The following is an 18,719-nucleotide window of genomic DNA, read 5'->3' on the forward strand; positions in this document are numbered from 1 at the left end:
GGAAATGGAGCAGTCAGGACTTGAACCAGTGCCCATATGGGATGCCAGTGCTCCAGGTGGAGGCTTAACCTACTATGCCACAGTGCCAGCCCCTCTTTCTAGTTTCTTTAAAGTAGAAGATGAAGTCATTGATTTGAGACCTTCCTTCTTTCTAATGTAGGTATTTAGTGTTACATATGCCCCCTGAATACTGCGTTAGTGGCATTCTATAATTTTTAAAAATTGGTGCCCAGCCCAGATGTATAATAGTTATACATATTTATGGGTTACTGTATGGTATTTCAATACATGTATGCAGTGTATAATGACAGGTAACTGGCATATTCATCATCTCAAACATTTATCTTTTTTTGAAATCAGCAATTAGTCATCGTCAACCATGGCGGTCAATTGTGCTATAGAGCATAGAAAGTGTTATGGATTAAACAGTACTTGGCTCCCCAAAATTCATGCAGATATTTAAGCCCCAAAATCTTGCATTAACAGTTAATGGATTAATGCTAATGGTTGATGGATTAGGGTGGACACTTCATCTGATGATGGCAGACGAGAGGTGGGGTTAGTGGGAGACATTTAGTATCACTGGGGGCTTGCCCTTGGAAGGTAATTCTCTTGAAAGGGTTGGCTTTTTAAGTGGAGTTTGGCCTAGCTCCTCTCTGCTTCTTGGCTTACCATGTGAGCTTCCCTCTGCACATGCTGCATCATTGCTAGCCTCCACCAGATGGCCCACTAATGGAGCTACCTGATTTTGAACTGTGAACCTCCAAAGTGTTGAGTTGAAACAAACCTCTTCCTTCCCAAGAAGCTCAACTAAGGTGTTTCAGTAAAATTAATGAAAGCTAATACAGAAAACTGGTATCAAGAAGTGGGATATACCTGAATATGTGGAGGTTGGAAGAATTTGAAGAAGCAGACTAGAGAAAGTCTAGAATGCTACAAACAGTGTCATTGGTGATTCTGATGAGGCTTAGAAGACTGGAATGCTGGTAGAAATGTGGACAGTAAAGGCCATGCTGATGAGTTTTTCAGATGGAACTAAATATTCTACTAGAAACTGGACTAAAGATCACCCATGCTGGGGCTGGCGCTGTTGCTTGAGGAGTAAAGCCGCCACCTGCAGGGACGGCATCCCATACGGGTGCCGGTTTGAGTCTCAGCTGAAAGCAGTGGAAGATGGCCTAAGTCCTTGGGCCCCTGCACCCTCATGGGAGACCTGGAAGAAACTCCTGGCCCCGGATGGTCACAGCTCCAGCCGTTGCAGCCAGTTGGGGAGTGAACCAGCGGATGGAAGATCTCTCTCTCTCTCTCTCTCTGCCTCTCCTTTTCTCTCTGTGTAACTCTGACTTTCAAATAAATAAATAAATCTTTAAACAAAAAAGATCACCCATGCTACATGGGGGCAGAGAATCTGGAGTGTGACTTCATGGAGGTTGAACTTAAGATGGTGGACCCCGTGTTTGGTGGAGGACATCTCAAGGCAGCCAAGTGTTCTGGCCGCAGCCTGCGTGTTACTTGTTATTGTTACTGCTAGTAAGTTTTGCAGTGGGAATCAGGAGCAAGTGGGAGCAGAGCATGAAAAATTTCAGCCTGTCCAGGGAAGGAAGGAAGAAAAACTTGTTTAGGATAAGAAATTGAGTTAGAGAAACCATTTTCTAAACGGGTTAGTGCAAGGAAAAGGAAACCAAGTGTTTATGAGCAAGACGATCAGAGAAAGACTCTGCGGGCATTTCGGGGATCTTAAATGCCCCTCCCATTACTGGCCAGAACTGCTTCCGGAAATCCCAGAGACAGGATTCTGGCCAGTTGGCAGAGTTCTCAGAGGCCACTGCAGTCCTGGCTCGACAGGGTCCAGGAGTGGCTCCTGTTGGTGGCAAACCTTGGTGTCGTCGAGGTGAAGCGGGTTTTGCAGGTGTGCAGAATGCAAGAGTTATGGTCTCGGTGGCTTCTACCAAGTTTTCAAAGGTAAGCCTCTGAGGCCAGAAAAGAGTCGTGCTGCAGGACTGGGGGGCCTGCATGGAGTGGTACAAAAATGAAGCTAATAAGCGTGGAGCTTCAGAAGAAATCTCAGAAAAGTAAAGGTGCCAGCCATGTCAGGCACGCACCAAGGAATATGGCAGGCAAACCCGGGAAAGCTGCAGACGCCAGCATTAGTCCCAGAGAGCAGCCATGGGGGCCTCCACCTCGAATGCAAAGGATGTTTCAAACTTGGGGTCCAGGCAGACACCTGTCACAGGGGCGGAGCCACAGCAGGGTGGCTAGGAAATGCCAAGTGGAAATGTAGGGGTGGAGCTGCGTTCAAGTAACCACCTCCAAAGCAATAGCGCGGGCGGCGGGGAGCAGGACCGGGCGGAAGGAAGCATAACGCGCTTGCGCACTCTATCTCCCGGCACTCCACTTTTTTTTTCCGGCATTCCAGTAGGATTCTAGGAAGTCACCCACTCTTGTGTAGTAGTGCAGTGTGCGCGCCCAAACCTCTCCCCCTGCAGTTAGGTTGTGGCTGTGTGTTGGTAACGGAAATAGGTCGAGCCCTGTGCCTGTGCACCGTCCCCTGTGACACCCGGCGCAGTACCTGTGCCCGGCCCAAGCAAGGAGCTGAAAGGAAAACGGACTTTCGGACTCTTTTCTGGAAGACCGGGGCCTGAGGGAGTGCGAGGATGCGGTGCCGAGGGGGTGGTACTAGCAACCCTGAGCGGCGCTGAGCCGAGGTACGCGGACTCCGCTGCGGACTACATTTCCCAGTGGCCCCCGCGGGAACTGGGCCGTCGGTCCCTTTGTGTCCTCCGGAGGCCTAGGCTGCTGAGGCGCTTCTTTCCGGGCCGGCAGTATTTGGGTTCCCCGTAACTCTTAGACGGGGCGTAAGGCCCTAGTGGAGATTTCCGGAGATTTCCAAGCGGAAACGGCTCTTTCCGCAGTTCAGTTCTGCAGGTAGGGAGCGGGCTGAGGAGTGGCCTGTGGGTCACCCTGACGCCGACCCCAGGCCCCTTGCCGTGACTCTCCGTGTGAGACAGTCACCACACTTGCCTGTCTTACCTGTGCGACTGCGGGCGTGGGTCGATGATGGGTGCCCTAGAGCGTCAGGCTGTGAGTGCGGGAGGGTGGGCATTCCTTGCCCTCGGTTGTGCCGGTACCCGCGGCCTCTTTGTGACTGGGGTGTGTGAATGACACCGTCGGTTCTGATACCGTAGTGTCCGAGATTTGGGGTCTGGGGGAAGGTGTCCGTGTGAAACTGCCCATGCCCATGGCGTCTGGGGCAAGCAGCTGGCACTGTAGTTTCTAAGACTGGATATGTGAGGGTACTGAGTGATAACTGGTGACACCCAGTATCTGCTAAAGCCACCCAAGTGATGTCATTATGCCACCAAGTGTCAGAATCACTGATTGATTGGAGAGTAGCCCTGTGGATTCAGGCAGCCTTGTATTTGATGTTTTCACATTTTTATTTACTGTTTCAGTTTTATTTGAAGAGGGGGGAGAGATTCCATCCACAGGTTCACTCACCCCAATGCCTGAAACAGCCAGCGCTGGGCCAGGTTGAAGCCAGGAGCTAAGAACTCCATCTGGGTCTCCCATGCGTGTCAGGGACCCAAGTACTTGAGCCATTACCTGCTGAATTCCAGGGGTGTGCATTAGCGGGAAACTGGAATCAGGAAGAGTTGCAGCTGGAACGCAGTCATTCCCTTGTGGAATGGGCCATTCCAACCAGCGTATCAGTTGTCTCAACCGCTGTGCCACGTGCCCACCCATTATATTGATGTGATTATTTATTGGTTTTGTGACTTTATGTAAGTGATGAAGTTTCTTGGAGTCTTGTTTTGTAAAACCTAGAAAATCTATTATTAAAATAAAAATTAGGAAATAATTTAGGCACAGATTGAAATTCTATGCAAAAAAAATTCCTAGGTCTCCTTTATGCTCTCTTTATTGGAGGAAAGTTGACAGCAGGAGGGAAGAGAAGCCCAAAGAGCCCAGACTGGTGATTCTGGATGCTGCAACACAAGCCGCGCTGCTTGTATTTTCTTCCCCGTCTCAGTCATCTGAGGACACTGCCATTTCTCAAGAGAAGAGCCATTAGGAAGAAAGAATGGCTGTGGGGCTGCTTAAAGCCATGTACCAGGTGAGTTGGTGTTTGCTCTCTTTCCTGAAATACCTTCCAGTTTTTCAAACCAAGAACACATTAACTTTCCTTTTGCTGAAACGTTTCTGGGTAACCAGTCTTGCCACTTCTGAAAACCCTCCAGTGGAATTCCTGTCTCAGATAGGTCAGTGTGGGAGTCTTGGCCAGCAGGGCCCTGTGTCATCTGGTCCATTCCTATCCCTCTGACCTGATCTAATTTCTCTCTCCTGATCTTCCAACTCAAGCCCCCCGTTCCAGCCACAGCAGCTTCCTTGTAACTAGTTGAGAATGTTCTTATTGCAGCTCCTTGTACTTGCTGTTCCCTCAGCCTGAAAAACTGTTCCTTCAGATACAGAAACAGGTCAACGTCTTCATTCTAGTTCTGTCCCAAACGTCATTCATTCACCACATGCTACTTAAGTACCTATTAATTTGGGTGTCCCAAAGCTTAGTCCCTGAGCCTCTTTTCTTATACTCACTACTTTGTCTCATGGCTTCAAATACCATTTACGTGCCAACAGTTACTTTTTTTTTTTTTTTAAAGATTTATTTATTTGTTTGAAAGAGTTACACAGAGAGAGGAGAGGCAGAGAGAGGTCTTCCATCCACTGGTTCGCTCCCCAGTTGTCTGCAATGGCTAGAGCTGCGCTGATCCGAAGGCAGAAGCCTGGAGCTTCTTCCTGGTCTCCCATGTGGGTGCAGGGGCCCAAAGAGAGCTGGATTGGAAGTGGAGTGGCCAGGTCTCGAACCGGTGCCCATATGGGAATCTGGCACTTCAGGCCAGGGCGTTAACCTGCTGCGCCACAGCGTCGGCCCTGCCAACAGTTACTGATTGTATACAGCCTGGACCGCTTCCCAAATTCCCTGGTAATGAGGCAAGTTTGCGTACAGGAGTGTAGGCTCAGATGCAGATAAGAGTATAAATGTTGTGGTGAGAGTTTGAGGAGATTCTCTTTGAATGAAAGTAAGATCATCAGATGAGAGTGATAGACTGGAAGGAGGTATGGAAGGTTTGAGCAGAGTGGGAAAGAATGGGCTAGGGAAATGTTGGTGGCATTTTGGCCCACGTGAGGGTAAGGATCATTAACTTAAACTAATTAGCATGGTGGGTATGATTTTCTCTAGCAAAGTTCAGCTTCTTAGGGTATAGTCACAAAATAAACTAAAAGAGGGCTTTAGTTTAATGAGGTGGTTATAGTTACGTGAGAGAGGGGGTGGGGAAGTTGAAGGCATACGCGGGGGGTACTTACAACAAATGGTTGTGCTAGGAAGTGAAGGTATGTGGGCACGAGGAACAGTGAAACCAGTGAATCGTTATGTTCTTGTAAGGTCAAAAAAATTTTCCTGATTGAGAGTATCAGAGAGAAAATTGAAATAAAAAAGGTGGAAATAACTGGGATTATGGAGAATTTGGAACTTACTGGTAGTGACCAGGTCTGCGTCCTAACCGTGGAGGAGTGGAGGACAAGATTATTGGAGGAGAGTGGGTGTCGGAGAATTAAGAGGCCAGGTTGTTGGGGTGTTTCTTATATGGATATGGAAGTGATCAGATTATGATAGGAATAGCACTGGAGACAGTGGCAGTAGCCTGGTGCTGAAGTGTTCAAGCCATGACAGAATTCCTGTCTTTGATTAACTGTAGATAACTAAACTAAGGAGAAATTTCCTCTGATTTCGTAAGATTTAAAATTAGTTGTTTTTAGTGAGGTTGGGGGAGGAAATGGTCTGGAAACAGATAGGAGGAGCAAAGAGGTTACCTGCCTCACCTCTCACTTCCAGGTGCTGTGGTACAAACATTTTGGGAAATAAGACTTCCCCCCAACCCTCCCCCCGACACCCAATGACCGGGCTTCAGAGGAAGGAATCTTTGCACCTAGAAGCCACTGTAGCTCTCTGTTAAAGTTTTTGAAGTTTAATGCAATTGAATATTTGCTCTGCCTAGTCTAGCACAATTTTCAGAGGTATAGCAAGCAATTTCTGGTGTCATTGGTAGAGGGTGGGAGGGCAGTTACAATTATTAAGGAGTGCTTTTATTTGTAACATGTGTCAGTGGGACTGATAACCCTGTTATATACCTTTTTAAATTTTTGGTTAATGTGTTCTGCTTGCTCATTTTAAAGTGGGTACAGTTTATTTATTTGAAAGTCAGAGTTAGGCAGAGAGAGAGAGAGAGAGTGAGAGAGAGAGGTCTTCCATCCGTTGGTTCACTCCCCAATTGGCCGTAACGGCCGGAACTGCGCCCATCTGAAGCCAGGAGCCAGGAGCTCCTTCTGTGTCTCCCACACAGGTGCAGGGGCCCAAGGACTTGGGCCATCTTCTACTGCTTTCCCAGGCCATAGCAGAGAGCTGGATGGGAAGAGGAGCAGCTGGGACTAGAACCGGCGCCCATGTGGGATGCTGGCACTGTAGGTGGCAGATCTACCCGCTGTGCCATAGCACCGGCCCCTACAGTGCATTTTTGATCCTCTTATAGCTTCTTGAAATTTTCAAACCATTCATTCATTAATTCAGTTTATTCAACAAGTATTTGCATTTCTGATCATGCCAATTACTATTTAATTGGGGATATAGCAGGACCAAAGCAAAAATGTATTCTGCCCTCATCACACCTACATTTTTACTGGGAGTGGGGGGAGACAGACAATAAATAAGCAAAATAATTAAAAAGCTGTGGAGAAAAATAAAACAGGATTAGTGGAATCATGAAACAGAGTAGGAACATTGCTGTTTTCATATGGAATGATCTGAGGAGTACAAAGGCCCTGAGTGAGAAAATGGTTGACGTATTTGCAGATATTAGGGAGAAGCCAGTGTAGTGGGGTAGACTAAATGAGGTGGGATGGTAAGAGCAGAGGTTATTTCATTTATTTTATTTCAGGAGTTGGTGACCTTTGGAGATGTGGCTGTAGACTTTTCCCAAGAGGAGTGGGACTGTCTAGATTCTTCTCAAAGGCACCTATACAGTAATGTGATGCTGGAGAACTACAGCGTCTTGGTATCTCTGGGTAAGGATAGCTTCCCCTTGCAAAATTGAATTTCTCCTCATAAGGGACTCCTTGCTACACTAGTGTGAATTTTTTTTTTTTTTTTTTTTGACAGGCAGAGTGGACAGTGAGAGAGAGAGACACAGAGAAAGGTCTTCCTTTGCCGTTGGTTCACCCTCCAATGGCCGCCGCGGCCGGTGCGCTGTGGCCGGCGCACCGCGCTGATCCGATGGCAGGAGCCAGGATCCAGGTGCTTTTCCTGGTCTCCCATGGGGTGCAGGGCCCAAGCACCTGGGCCATCCTCCACTGCACTCCCTGGCCACAGCAGAGGGCTGGCCTGGAAGAGGGACAACCGGGACAGAATCCGGCGCCCCGACCGGGACTAGAACCCCGTGTGCCGGCGCCGCTAGGCGGAGGATTAGCCTAGTGAGCCGAGGCGCCGGCCACTAGTGTGAATTTTTTGATAGTATCTGCAATGCCTGGCTGAATGTGTGCTCTCTGTGCCAAGTAGTTGAGTTAGTAACTTTGGAGTTGGTAATGGACAGTTCTGTTATTGAATTATGCCTAACACATTAGCTTTCCCATCCTTCTAATACATGTCCCTGATAAATTTTCCTTTGGCTTAGTGTAAGCTCCCCACCCCTACTCCCTGCCATGATCAGTAGGTCGGTTGTGTGTTTTACGATAGCCATAGCATGATCCAGTTGTGTTTCTTTTCATATGTGCAGGACTTTGCTTTTCTAAGCCAAGTGTGATATTATTGTTGGAACAAGGAAAAGAGCCCTGGATGGTGAAGAGAGAGCTGACGAAAGGCTTGTGCTCAGGTGAGTGAAGAGGAACTAGGCAGGCCAAAACCTTTGCAGGTGACAGCTCAGCTTGACTCAAAGGTATTGCCCTTTCACTCTTCATTAGTGGAATTTCTGCTCAAATGTTCTAGGTTTTAATAATAACTTGACCTTTTAGGATTTTTTTCCTATTTGCTATTTTTAATTGTCTCAGTTTTCATACTTTGTCCTCTCCATTCTAATAGCTCATTTATCTATTCTCTGAGTTGTGTTTCCTCTCAGTTTCATAAGCCTCTTCCCATTTTAAAAAATCTTTTCCTAATCTGATGAACTTTGGAGCTCTATAGAAGGCTGTAAATGAAGAACTAGGCTCAAACCTTGCCTGATATTTACATGCAGTGACTTTCAGAAAAGTTACTTAACTTCCCTGTGGTTCTGTGTTGTCACTGTAAAGTGAGGTTATGCTTTGAGTGTTTTAAATAATTTCATCTCATCTCATGCTAAGAACTCTCTCGCTGTTAGCTGCTAGTAGTAGTAAAAGCAACAGCAGCAATTATAGAAACAGTAAGCTTCCAAAAGCCACATTATTTCTCTGAAAGGTCAAGTTTATTCGTTCCTTTAAACAGCATTACTAAATTTGCAATTTAAACAACGTACTTAGGCTGGCGCCGTGGCTCACTAGGCTAATCCTCCGCCTTGCGGCGCCGGCACACTGGGTTCTAGTCCCGGTTGGGGCGCCGGATTCTGTCCCGGTTGCCCCTCTTCCAGGCCAGCTCTCTGCTGTGGCCAGGGAGTGCAGTGGAGGATGGCCCAGGTGCTTGGGCCCTGCACCGCATGGGAGACCAGGAGAAACACCTGGCTCCTGGCTTCGGATCAGCGCGATGAACCGGCTGCAGCGCACCGGCTGCAGCGAACCGGCTGCGGCGGCCATTGGAGAGTGAACCAACGGCAAAGGAAGACCTTTCTCTCTGTCTCTCTCTCACTATCCACTCTGCCTATCAGGAGGAAAAAAAAAAAAAAACGTACTTGCAAGGTGCTGGGGTATTTTACATACAGTTTACAGTTAATCAAACAGTTGATAGGCTAATAGTAGGGATATGACATAGCTGTACTATGGTATATCTGAAGAGAAAGCTGATGTAAAAGAAGCTCAAAGGAAAAGCTAAGAGGCAGGATTTCTTGGAGGATGATGGTCTTTAAACAGCAGCTACAAAAAATCTGAGGGAAAAGAGAGTAAGAGTGTGGCTTTTTGATGTGGGAAGGATTTTTACATAGATACAGGAGGCATTAAGGTAAATGGAAGGGGTCCAGCATTGTGGTGTAGCAAGTTAAGTTTCCACCTGTGATGCCGGCATCCCATATGGGCCCTGGTTTGAGACCCAGCTGCTCCACTTCCAGTCCAGCTCCTTGCTAATGTGCCTGGGAAAGCAGTAGAAGGTGGCCTAAGTCCTTGGGCCCCTGCATACTCGTGGGACTCCCAGGAAAAGTTCCTGGTTCCTGAATTCGGACTGGCCCAGCCCTGGTCATTGCAGCAATTTGGGGAGTGAACCAGAGGATGGAAGATCTCTCTCTCCTCTTTTCAAATAAATAAAAAATAAGATTATTATTATTATTATTTATTTGAAAGACAGAGTTACAGAGAGGTAGAGGCAGAGGCAGACAGAGAATCTTCCATCTGCTGGTTCACTCCCCAAGTGGCCACAGTGGTCGAAGCTGGGCCAGGGCAAAGCCAGGAGCCAGGAGCTTCACCCAGGTCTCCCACATGGGTGCAGGGAATCAAGGACTTGGGCCATCCTCCGCTGTCTTACAAGGCGCATCAGCAAGAAGCTGGATCAGAAGCAGAGCAGCCAGGACTCGAACCAATGCCCATATGGGATACCAGCACTGCAGGCAGCGGCTTTATTCACTATGCTGTAGCGCCAGCCCCAAAAATAAAATCTTTAAAAAAAAGGTAAATGAAGGCCTGATACCCGATAATTGTATGTATTTCTGTTAACACAACTCCCCAGCTTACCCCCGCCACCTCTGCCCAATCTTTTTTGTCTTTGTTCAGATTTCACAGGAAAAAATTTGATGTGAAACTTTAGTGTCAAAGGATATATTATGAAGTTTTATATATTATTTATTATTAAATAAATCATATCCATCAATATATATTAGCGTATATATGTAGTTTAAGTAATAATAGAACAAAACTTCATGTAGATACAGAAAATTGTCCATGTCATTTCAGATGCTTGAGGGCCCCTGCCTAATGACATCTGATGCCCCTACCATGGCTCATCCTCTCCCTTCATTGGGGTATCTGTTACCCTGAAGTTTTGCTTATCACTTCTTAGCTGTTCTTTTTCTGTACATGTATCCTCAACTTTTTACGTATGGAAATATATTGCATATGTAGTCCTGTGACTTTCTTCCCAACTCAAAATTATATTTGTGAGATTTCATCCATGCTGATTTCTATAGTCCTGGTTCACTGGTGAAATATAATATCTTCCATTGTATAAACTACAATTTATCCTTTGATGATCATTTGAATTAAGGTTTTTGCTGTTATAAATATTACTGCTATAAATCTTGATATTTTATATATTTTCTCCTAATCTGTGGCTTTTCTTTTCATCTCTCTCTCTCGCTCTCTTTTTTTTTTTTTTTTTTTTAAGATTTGTTTATTTGAAAGTGCAGTAGAGAGGGAGAGAGAGAGATCCTCCCTCTGCTGGTTGACTCCCCAAATGTCAACACTAGCCAGGGGTGGGCCAGACTGGAGCCGGGAGCTTAGGCCTCCATCCAGGTCTCCCACATAGCAGGGACCCAAGTACTTGGGCCATCAGCTGCTGCCTCCCAGGTACATTAGTAGTAAGCTGAATTGGAAGCTGGAGTTAAGACTTGATCCCAGGCACTCTGACATGGGATGCAGGCATCCCAAGTGTGACATAACCTGCTACACCTCAGCGTCTTCACTGTGAACCTTATTATACATGACTGCTGATTCATATATGCTGGTGCTCAGTTAGAAAAATTACCAAGGAATTTACTGGATAGGGCTATTTAAGCTTCCAAAGTGCTTATACTAATTCATATTTCTAACAGCTGTATGTGAGAGTTCCCATTGCTCCACACCTGGAATTGAAAAATTACCAAATTTTTTTGCCATCTTGGTGGGTGGGAAATATTATATGCATATACTTTAGTATATTATTTTCCTTGATTACTCTAGAGATTCTTTTCACATTTATAGTGACCACTTGTAGTTTTTCTTTTGAGACATGCCTGGTTGAGTCTTTCTCATTTAGGGGGAAGTTGTCTTTTATATATATATTTTTTTAATTTATATTTTTTATATTTTGAGACTCTTTGTTCTGAGATCAAAAGCCTTTTCTAAATATTTCCCTTCTCTATTTAGGTCCAATTGGAATGGATTTTTGAAAATTATTTGGTATAAGAATTTAATTTGTGCCTTAGGTAAAAAACAAAATGTCAAACGTATTTCTTGAATAAATTATCTCTCTTTACCTGTTGTTCTGAATGTTACCCCCTAATATCTTAATTTTTAGTCTCTATAGGTCTGCTTTTGAGCTTTATTCTGTTCTATTGATCTCATTTCCTTACATCAGAACCACATTGTCTTTTTTTATTTATTTATTTTTTTGACAGGCAGAGTTAGAAAGTGAGAGAGAGAGAGAGGGAGACAGAGAGAAAGGTCTTCCTTCCGTTGGTTCACCCCCAATCCGATCCCGATCCAAAGCCAGGAGCCAGGTGCCTCCTCCTGGTCTCCCATGTGGGTGCAGGGCCCAAGGACCTGGGCCACAACAGAGAGCTGGACTGGAAGAGGAGCAACCGGGACAGAATCTGCCGCCCCAATCGGGGCTAGAACCCGGGGTGCCAACGCTGCAGGCGGAGGATTAGCCTAGTGAGCCGCGGCGCCAGCTACGTTGTCTAATAAAAATGCTTTAAAACTGAATATCTGTTAAGGAAAATTCCTACACTTTGTTTATGTTCTTCAGAATTTCCCTTTTGCCTTTTGGCTGTCTGAATAAAGTGTAGGGCCAACTTGTCAATTTCTATTAATAAATAACAAAGAGATGTTGACTTTTGATTCAAGTTTTATGTATAATATAATTAGTTTTCAAAATTTTTCCATTAGTAAACATGGGATAGCTCTCCATTTATTTAGACTTTTTCATTTCTTTCAATATTTTTTAATTTTCTCCATAAAGGCCATGTACATCTTCTGTTAGATTAATTCCAAGATGTATTAATTTGTTGCTATGTTAAATGTTATCTGTTTTTTATATTTGTGTGCTCATATGTGGAAATGAAACTAATTTTTTAAAAATATTTATTTATTTATTTGAAAGTCAAAGTTACACAGAAAGGAGAGGCAGAGAGAGAGAGAGAGAGGTCTTCCATCTGATGGTTCACTCCCTAATTGGCCGCAATGGCCAGAGCTGCGCTGATCTGAAGCCAGGAGACAGGAGCTTCTTTTGGGTCTCCCACACTGGTGCAGGGCCCAAGGACTCGGGTCATCCTCTACTGCTTTCCTAGGCTATAGCAGAGAACTGTATCGGAAGAGGAGCAGCTGGGTCTCAATCTGGTGCCCATATGGGATGCTGGCACTTCAGGCCAGTGTGTTAACCTGCTGCACCACAACTCTGGCCCCAAAACTAATTTTTTAAAAAGATTTTATTTATGTGAGAGGCAGAGTTACAGAGAGAGAGAGAGAGAGAGAGAGAGAAAGAAAGAAAGAGAAAGGTCTTCCATCCGATGGTTCCCTCCCCAAATGGCCACAACAGCCAGAGCTGGGCTAATTGAAAACCAAGAGCCAGAAGCTTCTTCTGGGTCTCCCACGTGGGTGCAGGGGCTCAAGGACTTGGGCCATCACCCACTGCTTTCCCAGGCCATTAGCAGAGAGCTGAATCAAAAGTGGAACAGTGAGGGGCGCGCACTGTGGTATAGCGGGTAAAGCTGCCACCTGCAACGCCAGCATCCCATATGTGTGCTGGTTTGAATCCTGACTGCTCCACTTCCGATCCAGCTCTGTGCTATGGCCTAGGAAAGCAGTACAAGATGGCCCAAGTCCTTGGGGCCCTGCACCTACGTGGGAGACTTGGAGGAAGCTCCTAGCTCCTGCTTTTGGATCAGCATCGCTCCAGGTGTTGGTGGCCATCTGGGGAGTGAACCAGCGGATAGAAGACCTCTCTCTCTCTCTGTCTCTCTCTCTGCCTCTCCTTCTCTCTCCGTGTAACTCTGATTTTCAAATAAATAAATAAATCTTTAAAAAAAACACCAAAAAAAGAAGTGGAGCAGCCAGAACTCGAACCAGCGCCCATGTGGGATGCCAGCACTGCAGGCAGAAGCTTAACCTACTGTGCCACAGTGCCAGCCCCATGAAATTAATTTTATACATTGACCTTATATCTAGCAATTTTGTCTGTCTCCCCTGTTCATGCAAGTAGTTTTTACATTTCTTTTAATTTTCTGTATGGGAAGATGTATATGTGAGTATGGCATTTTCTTTATTTTAAGTTCTTTAATTTCTTTTTTCTATTGCCCTTTATTGTATCTCTAGTGTGGTATTAATTAAAATAGTGATAGCAAGCATTTGTGTTCAATTTTGATCTCTGTGAGAGTACTTTTAATATTTTTTTATTAATGTTCTTGATTCTAAAACTTTTTGTTAAATATCCTTTATTCCTGTTTGCTAGCTTTGCTTGTGGAAGTCTTTTGAACTTTTTTTTTAGATTTTTTTTTTTTTATTTGAAAGGCAGAGTTGCAGAGAGAGGAAGAGAGAGATCTTCCATTTACTGGTTCACTCCCCAAAATGGCCCAAGCTAGGTGCCCAGAGCTTCTTCCAGGTGTCCCACATGGGTGCAGGGGCCAAACACTTGGGGCATCTTCTGCTGCTTTCCCATCCACACCCAGGGAGATGGATCAGAAATAGAGAAGGTAGATCTCAAACTGGCTCCCATAGAGAATGCTGGTGTCGCAGGTGGAGGCTTAACCTGCTATGCCACAATGCTGGCCCCAATTTTGAATTTTAGTAACCATTTTCCAGCATTTGTAGATGATTAAATGGTATTTCATCTGTTAATGTGGTGAATTACATGTTATATTTTCAATATTGAAGTAATTTTTTTAATAAATGGTACTATTTGGCTCTGCATATTACTTTGTGGCCCACTTTTTTATGATTTATTTTATTTATTTGGAAGGGTTATAGAGAAAGAGAGATAGAGAGAGAGATCTCCCATGAATTGGTTTCCTCCCCAAATGGCTGCAACAACAAGGGATGGGCCAGACAGAGGCCAGGAACCAGAAGCCAGGAGCTTTTTCCAGTTTCCCACAGGGTTGCAGGGCCCCCGAGTACCCCATCTTCTGCTGATTTCCCAGGTGCATTGGAAAGGAGCTGGATGGGAATTAGAGCAGCTGGGATTTGAACCCGCATTCAGATGGGATGCCAGCATTGCAGGTGATGGCTTAGCCTGTTAACACAGTGCCAGCCCCGCAGTGTTACATTTCTGAGATCATCCATCTTTATATCTTTTCCATTTATTGTAGTTGTTATTTTAAAATTTTTCAAAGTCTTTGTGTTTTTATTATTGAGGTTAGCTTCAATGTCCTTCAGCTACTCTTGTCAGATTTTGGAATCAAAGTTGTGCTATTGTAAATTCTGTTGTTAGTGTTCTTCTTTTTTGTTCTAGAAGAATTTGTTTTAAATCAAAATTACTTGCTTTTTGAACTTTTGGTAGAACTTTGTTCATCTTAGTCTGAGATTTTTTTGTGTGTGTGAAAAGAATTTAAACTAATAGTTCCAATTTGTTAGGATGTAAGATCCTAGGTTTTCTATTTCTCCTCTAATCAACTATGACATTTCTTTTTATTTTATTTTTTTATTTTTTTATTTTTTGACAGGCAGAGTGGACAGTGAGAGAGAGAAACAGAGAGAAAGGTCTTCCTTTTGCCGTTGGTTCACCCTCCAATCACCACGCTGATCCGATGGCAGGAGCCAGGTGCTTCTCCTGGTCTCCCATGGGGTGCAGGGCCCAAGGACTTGGGCCATCCTCCACTGCACTCCCTGGCCACAGCAGAGAGCTGGCCTGGAAGAGGGGCAACTGGGACAGAATCCAGCGCCCTGACCGGGACTAGAACCCGGTGTGCCGGCGCCGCAAGGCGGAGGATTAGCCTAGTGAGCCACGGCGCCAGCCTCTTTTTTTGTTTGTTTGTTTGTTTGTTTGTTTTTTAAGATTTTTATTTATTTATTTGAGAGGTAGAGTTACAGACAGTGAGAGGAAGAGGCAGAGAGAAAGGTCTTCCTTCCGTTGGTGCACTCCCCAAATGGCCGCAACGGCCAGAGCTGCGCTGATCCGAAGCCTGGAGCCTCTTCCAAGTCTCCCATGCGGATGCAGGGGCCCAAGGATTTGGGCCATTTTCTACTGCTTTCCCAGGCCACAGCAGAGAGCTGGATTGGAAGAGGAGCAGCCAGGACTAGAACCGGTGCCCATATGGGATTCCGGCACCGCAGGCGGAGGATTAACTTACTGTGCCATGGAACCAGCCCTGTGGCATTTTTTTTTCCTAAGAATTTATAGTTTTCAGGGCAGCTTTGGCATAGTGGTAGGATGCTGCTCGGGATGCCTGCATCCCATACTGGAGTACCTGGTTTGCAACCTGGCTCTACTTCCAATTCCAGTTTCCTGCTAATTTGCACTCTAGTCACCCTGTCACTCACATGGGAGACCTAGATTGAATTCTAGGCTCCTGGCTTCAGCATGGAGTGAATCAAAATGGGGAATGAGCCAGCAGATGGAAAATCTGTCTCTCTTTGCCTTTCAAATAAAGTGAGAAAAAATAAAATTTTAAAAACTATTTTACAGTCTTCATGTAAGTATTCATATTTATTAGATGAAGATTTTCATCATTTTCCCTGACATAAAGTTGGTAAGGAACAGGAATTTTGACTGGAGGTTAGGATGTGGCGTTAAGAAGTCTACATCCCACCCTGGAGGGCCTGAGATCAAGTCCTGTCTGAAAGAGTTTAGGTTTCCTATTTCTCCCATAGTCAACTATGACTTGATTCCCCCTAAAGAGTTATAGTTTTGATGTAAATATTCAAATTTATTGGATGAAATTGTCCATCATTTTCTTTCATCTGAAGTTGGGAGGGGATGAGTGTGTTTTGTCTAGCAGTTAGGACACCCATTAAGATGCCCATACTCTGTATTGGAGTGCCTAAGTTCAAGTCCTGGCTCTGTTTCCAGTTCCAGCTTCCTGCTAATGCTGTACTCCAAGGAGGCAGCAGGTGGTGACTCGAGTAATTGGGTAGTTGGGTTCCTGCCACCCATGTAGTAGACTCAAACTGAGTTCCCATTTCCCAACTTGGATCTGGCCCAGTCCTGGCTGCTGTGGACATTTGGGGAATGAACCAGTGGGTAGGAGCTGTCTGTCTCTCTTGATCTGTTTTGCATCTTTCTGCCTCTCCAGTGAATAAGTAACAAAGTTGGTAGTATAGGTCATTGTGACCTTTTCATCCTTGAAAAAGTCTTTCCAAGAGGTTATCTGATTTGTGTGTGTGTGTTTTCAGACATTTACACTTCATTAATCTATAATTTATCTTTTTTAAATTTTCATGTATTCATCTACTTTATTGTTTTATTCTACTTACATTTCTTTATCGTAATCTTTCTTTTTTTAACTGTCAAAGTTAAACAGTTCCTTGCTTTTGAGACTTCTCATTTCTATAATAGAGATTTAGGGGTATATTAGTAATATATCCCAGGTATTTTGTTATATGACATTTTTTGTTTTTGTGCATATCTAAGCATTTTCTAATTTGCATTGATTTATTCTTGATCTGTGAATTATTTGGAAATTCTAAATTTAAGATTTTTTGTTTGGTATCAGTTTAGTTGGATTGTGGATAGAGAATTTGGTCTGTTTAATGTACATTCTTTGAAACCTTTTAGACTTTATTTATGTATATCTTGGGGCTAATTTTGGTAAATATTCTAAGTGTCCTTGAAAATAATATGTTTTTGGGCCGGCGCTGTGGCTCAATAGGCTAATCTTCCGCCTAGCGGCGTCGGCACACCGGGTTCTAGTTCCGGTCGGGGCACCGGATTCTGTCCCGGTTGCCCCTCTTCCAGGCCAGCTCTCTGCTATGGCCCGGGAGTGCAGTAGAGAATGGCCCAAGTCTTTGGGCCCTGCACCCACATGGGAGACCAGGAAAAGCACCTGGCTCCTGGCTTTGGATCAGCGCAATGCAAAAAGGAAAAAAAGAAAATAATTTGTTTTATGGTTGTTAAGTACAATATCTGATATATGCTCATTGGATTAAGCTGTAGATGTACTAGTCAAATTTTTACTCATTGATTTTTTAATTTTTTTTTATTTTTTTATTTTTTTGATAGGCAGAGTGGATAGTGAGAGAGAGAGAGACAGAGAGAAAGGTCTTCCTTTGCCGTTGGTTCACCCTCCAATGGCCGCCGCGGCTGGCGTGCTGCGGCCGGCGCACCGCGCTGATCCGATGGCAGGAGCCAGGAGCCAGGTGCTTTTCCTGGTCTCCCATGGGGTGCAGGGCCCAAGCACTTGGGCCATCCTCCACTGCACTCCCGGGCCACAGCAGAGAGCTGGCCTGGAAGAGGGGCAACCGGGACAGAATCCGGCGCCCCAACCGGGACTAGAACCTGGTGTGCCGGCGCCGCTAGGCGGAGGATTAGCCTAGTGAGCCGCGGCGCCGGCCCACTCATTTTTTTTTAAAAAATCTCTGAACAATCAGTTACTGAGAGACATAGGAAAAATTACCCTGATGGTAAATATGTACATTTTCTTCTTGTAATTTTTTTTTTTTTTTTGGACAGGCAGAGGGGACAGTGAGAGAGAGAGACAGAGAGAAAGGTCTTCCTTTTGCCATTGGTTCACCCTCCAACGGCCACCGCGGCCGGCGCACTGCGGCCGGCGCACCGCGCTGATCCGATGGCAGGAGCCAGGTGCTTTTCCTGGTCTCCCATGGGGTGCAGGGCCCAAGCACTTGGGCCATCCTCCACTGCACTCCCGGGCCACAGCAGAGAGCTGGCCTGGAAGAGGGGCAACTGGGACAGAATCCGGCGCTCCAACCGGGACTAGAACCCGGTGTGCCGGTGCTGCTAGGCGGAGGATTAGCCTAGTGAGCCGTGGCGCTGGCCTCTTCTTGTAATTTTGACAGCTACCTCTTTATAATTTGAAGATATTTTATTTTGACATGTTTTTAGAATTGTTTTATCTTTCTGGTGAATTCTTACATTGTTATCCTTATCCAGTGATTATTTGATATTGCTTAATATTTCTTAAAGCTAAATCAGCCTTTTGTTAATATTTACTTGGTATAGTTTTTTCTACCCATTTAGTCTTCTTTTAAAGATTTATCTATTTATTTGAAAGGAAGAGTTAGAAAAAAAGAGAGCTAGAGAGAGAGGGAGAGAGATAGATATTCCATCTACTGTTTCACTCCCTAAATGGTCACAATGGCCAGAGCTGGGCAGATCTGAAGCTGGATCTCCCAAATGGGTGCAGGGGCCCAAGCACTTGGGTCATCTTCCACTGTTTTCCCAGGCGCATTAGCAGGGAACTGGATTGGAAGTAGAGCTGCTAGGACTTGAACCAGTGCCTATTGGATGCAGGTGGCTGGGGGCATTACCCACTGTGCCACAGCACCAGCCCCCCATTTAGTCTTAACCTTTGTGTATTTCTCTTATAAACACTATATAGGCAGGCTGGCACTATGGCGTAGTAAGTAAAGCCATTGCCTGCAGTGCTGGCATCCCATATGGGCGCTGGTTCCTGGCTGCTCCACTTCCGATC

The 18,719-nt window shown here is 45.2% G+C and overlaps 1 protein-coding gene across 5 annotated transcripts in view; it reads left to right on the forward strand.

Moving 5' to 3' along the window:
* The first annotated feature begins 2,756 nt into the window (after positions 1 to 2,756).
* Positions 2,757 to 18,719, forward strand: part of LOC138846461 (zinc finger protein 570) — a 35,912-nt gene continuing 19,949 nt past the window's right edge. For 3 of the 5 annotated variants that reach the window (XR_016224772.1, XM_070062407.2, XM_089319307.1), the window contains exons 1-4: positions 2,757 to 2,925; positions 3,901 to 4,114; positions 6,993 to 7,119; positions 7,827 to 7,922. Coding sequence is in view for 2 of the 5 variants with exons in the window: in XM_070062407.2 (XP_069918508.2) it covers positions 4,082 to 4,114; positions 6,993 to 7,119; positions 7,827 to 7,922 (256 nt within the window). In the remaining 3 variants the exon portion in view is untranslated. The remainder of the gene's footprint in view (positions 2,926 to 3,900; positions 4,115 to 6,992; positions 7,120 to 7,826; positions 7,923 to 18,719) is intronic. The other 2 variants (XR_016224774.1, XR_016224773.1) reach the window with 2 other exon arrangements.

Source organism: Oryctolagus cuniculus, chromosome 18, assembly GCF_051225735.1.
Source record: "Oryctolagus cuniculus isolate XC-2025 breed Fujian yellow rabbit chromosome 18, ASM5122573v1, whole genome shotgun sequence".
Taxonomy (NCBI): domain Eukaryota; kingdom Metazoa; phylum Chordata; class Mammalia; order Lagomorpha; family Leporidae; genus Oryctolagus; species Oryctolagus cuniculus.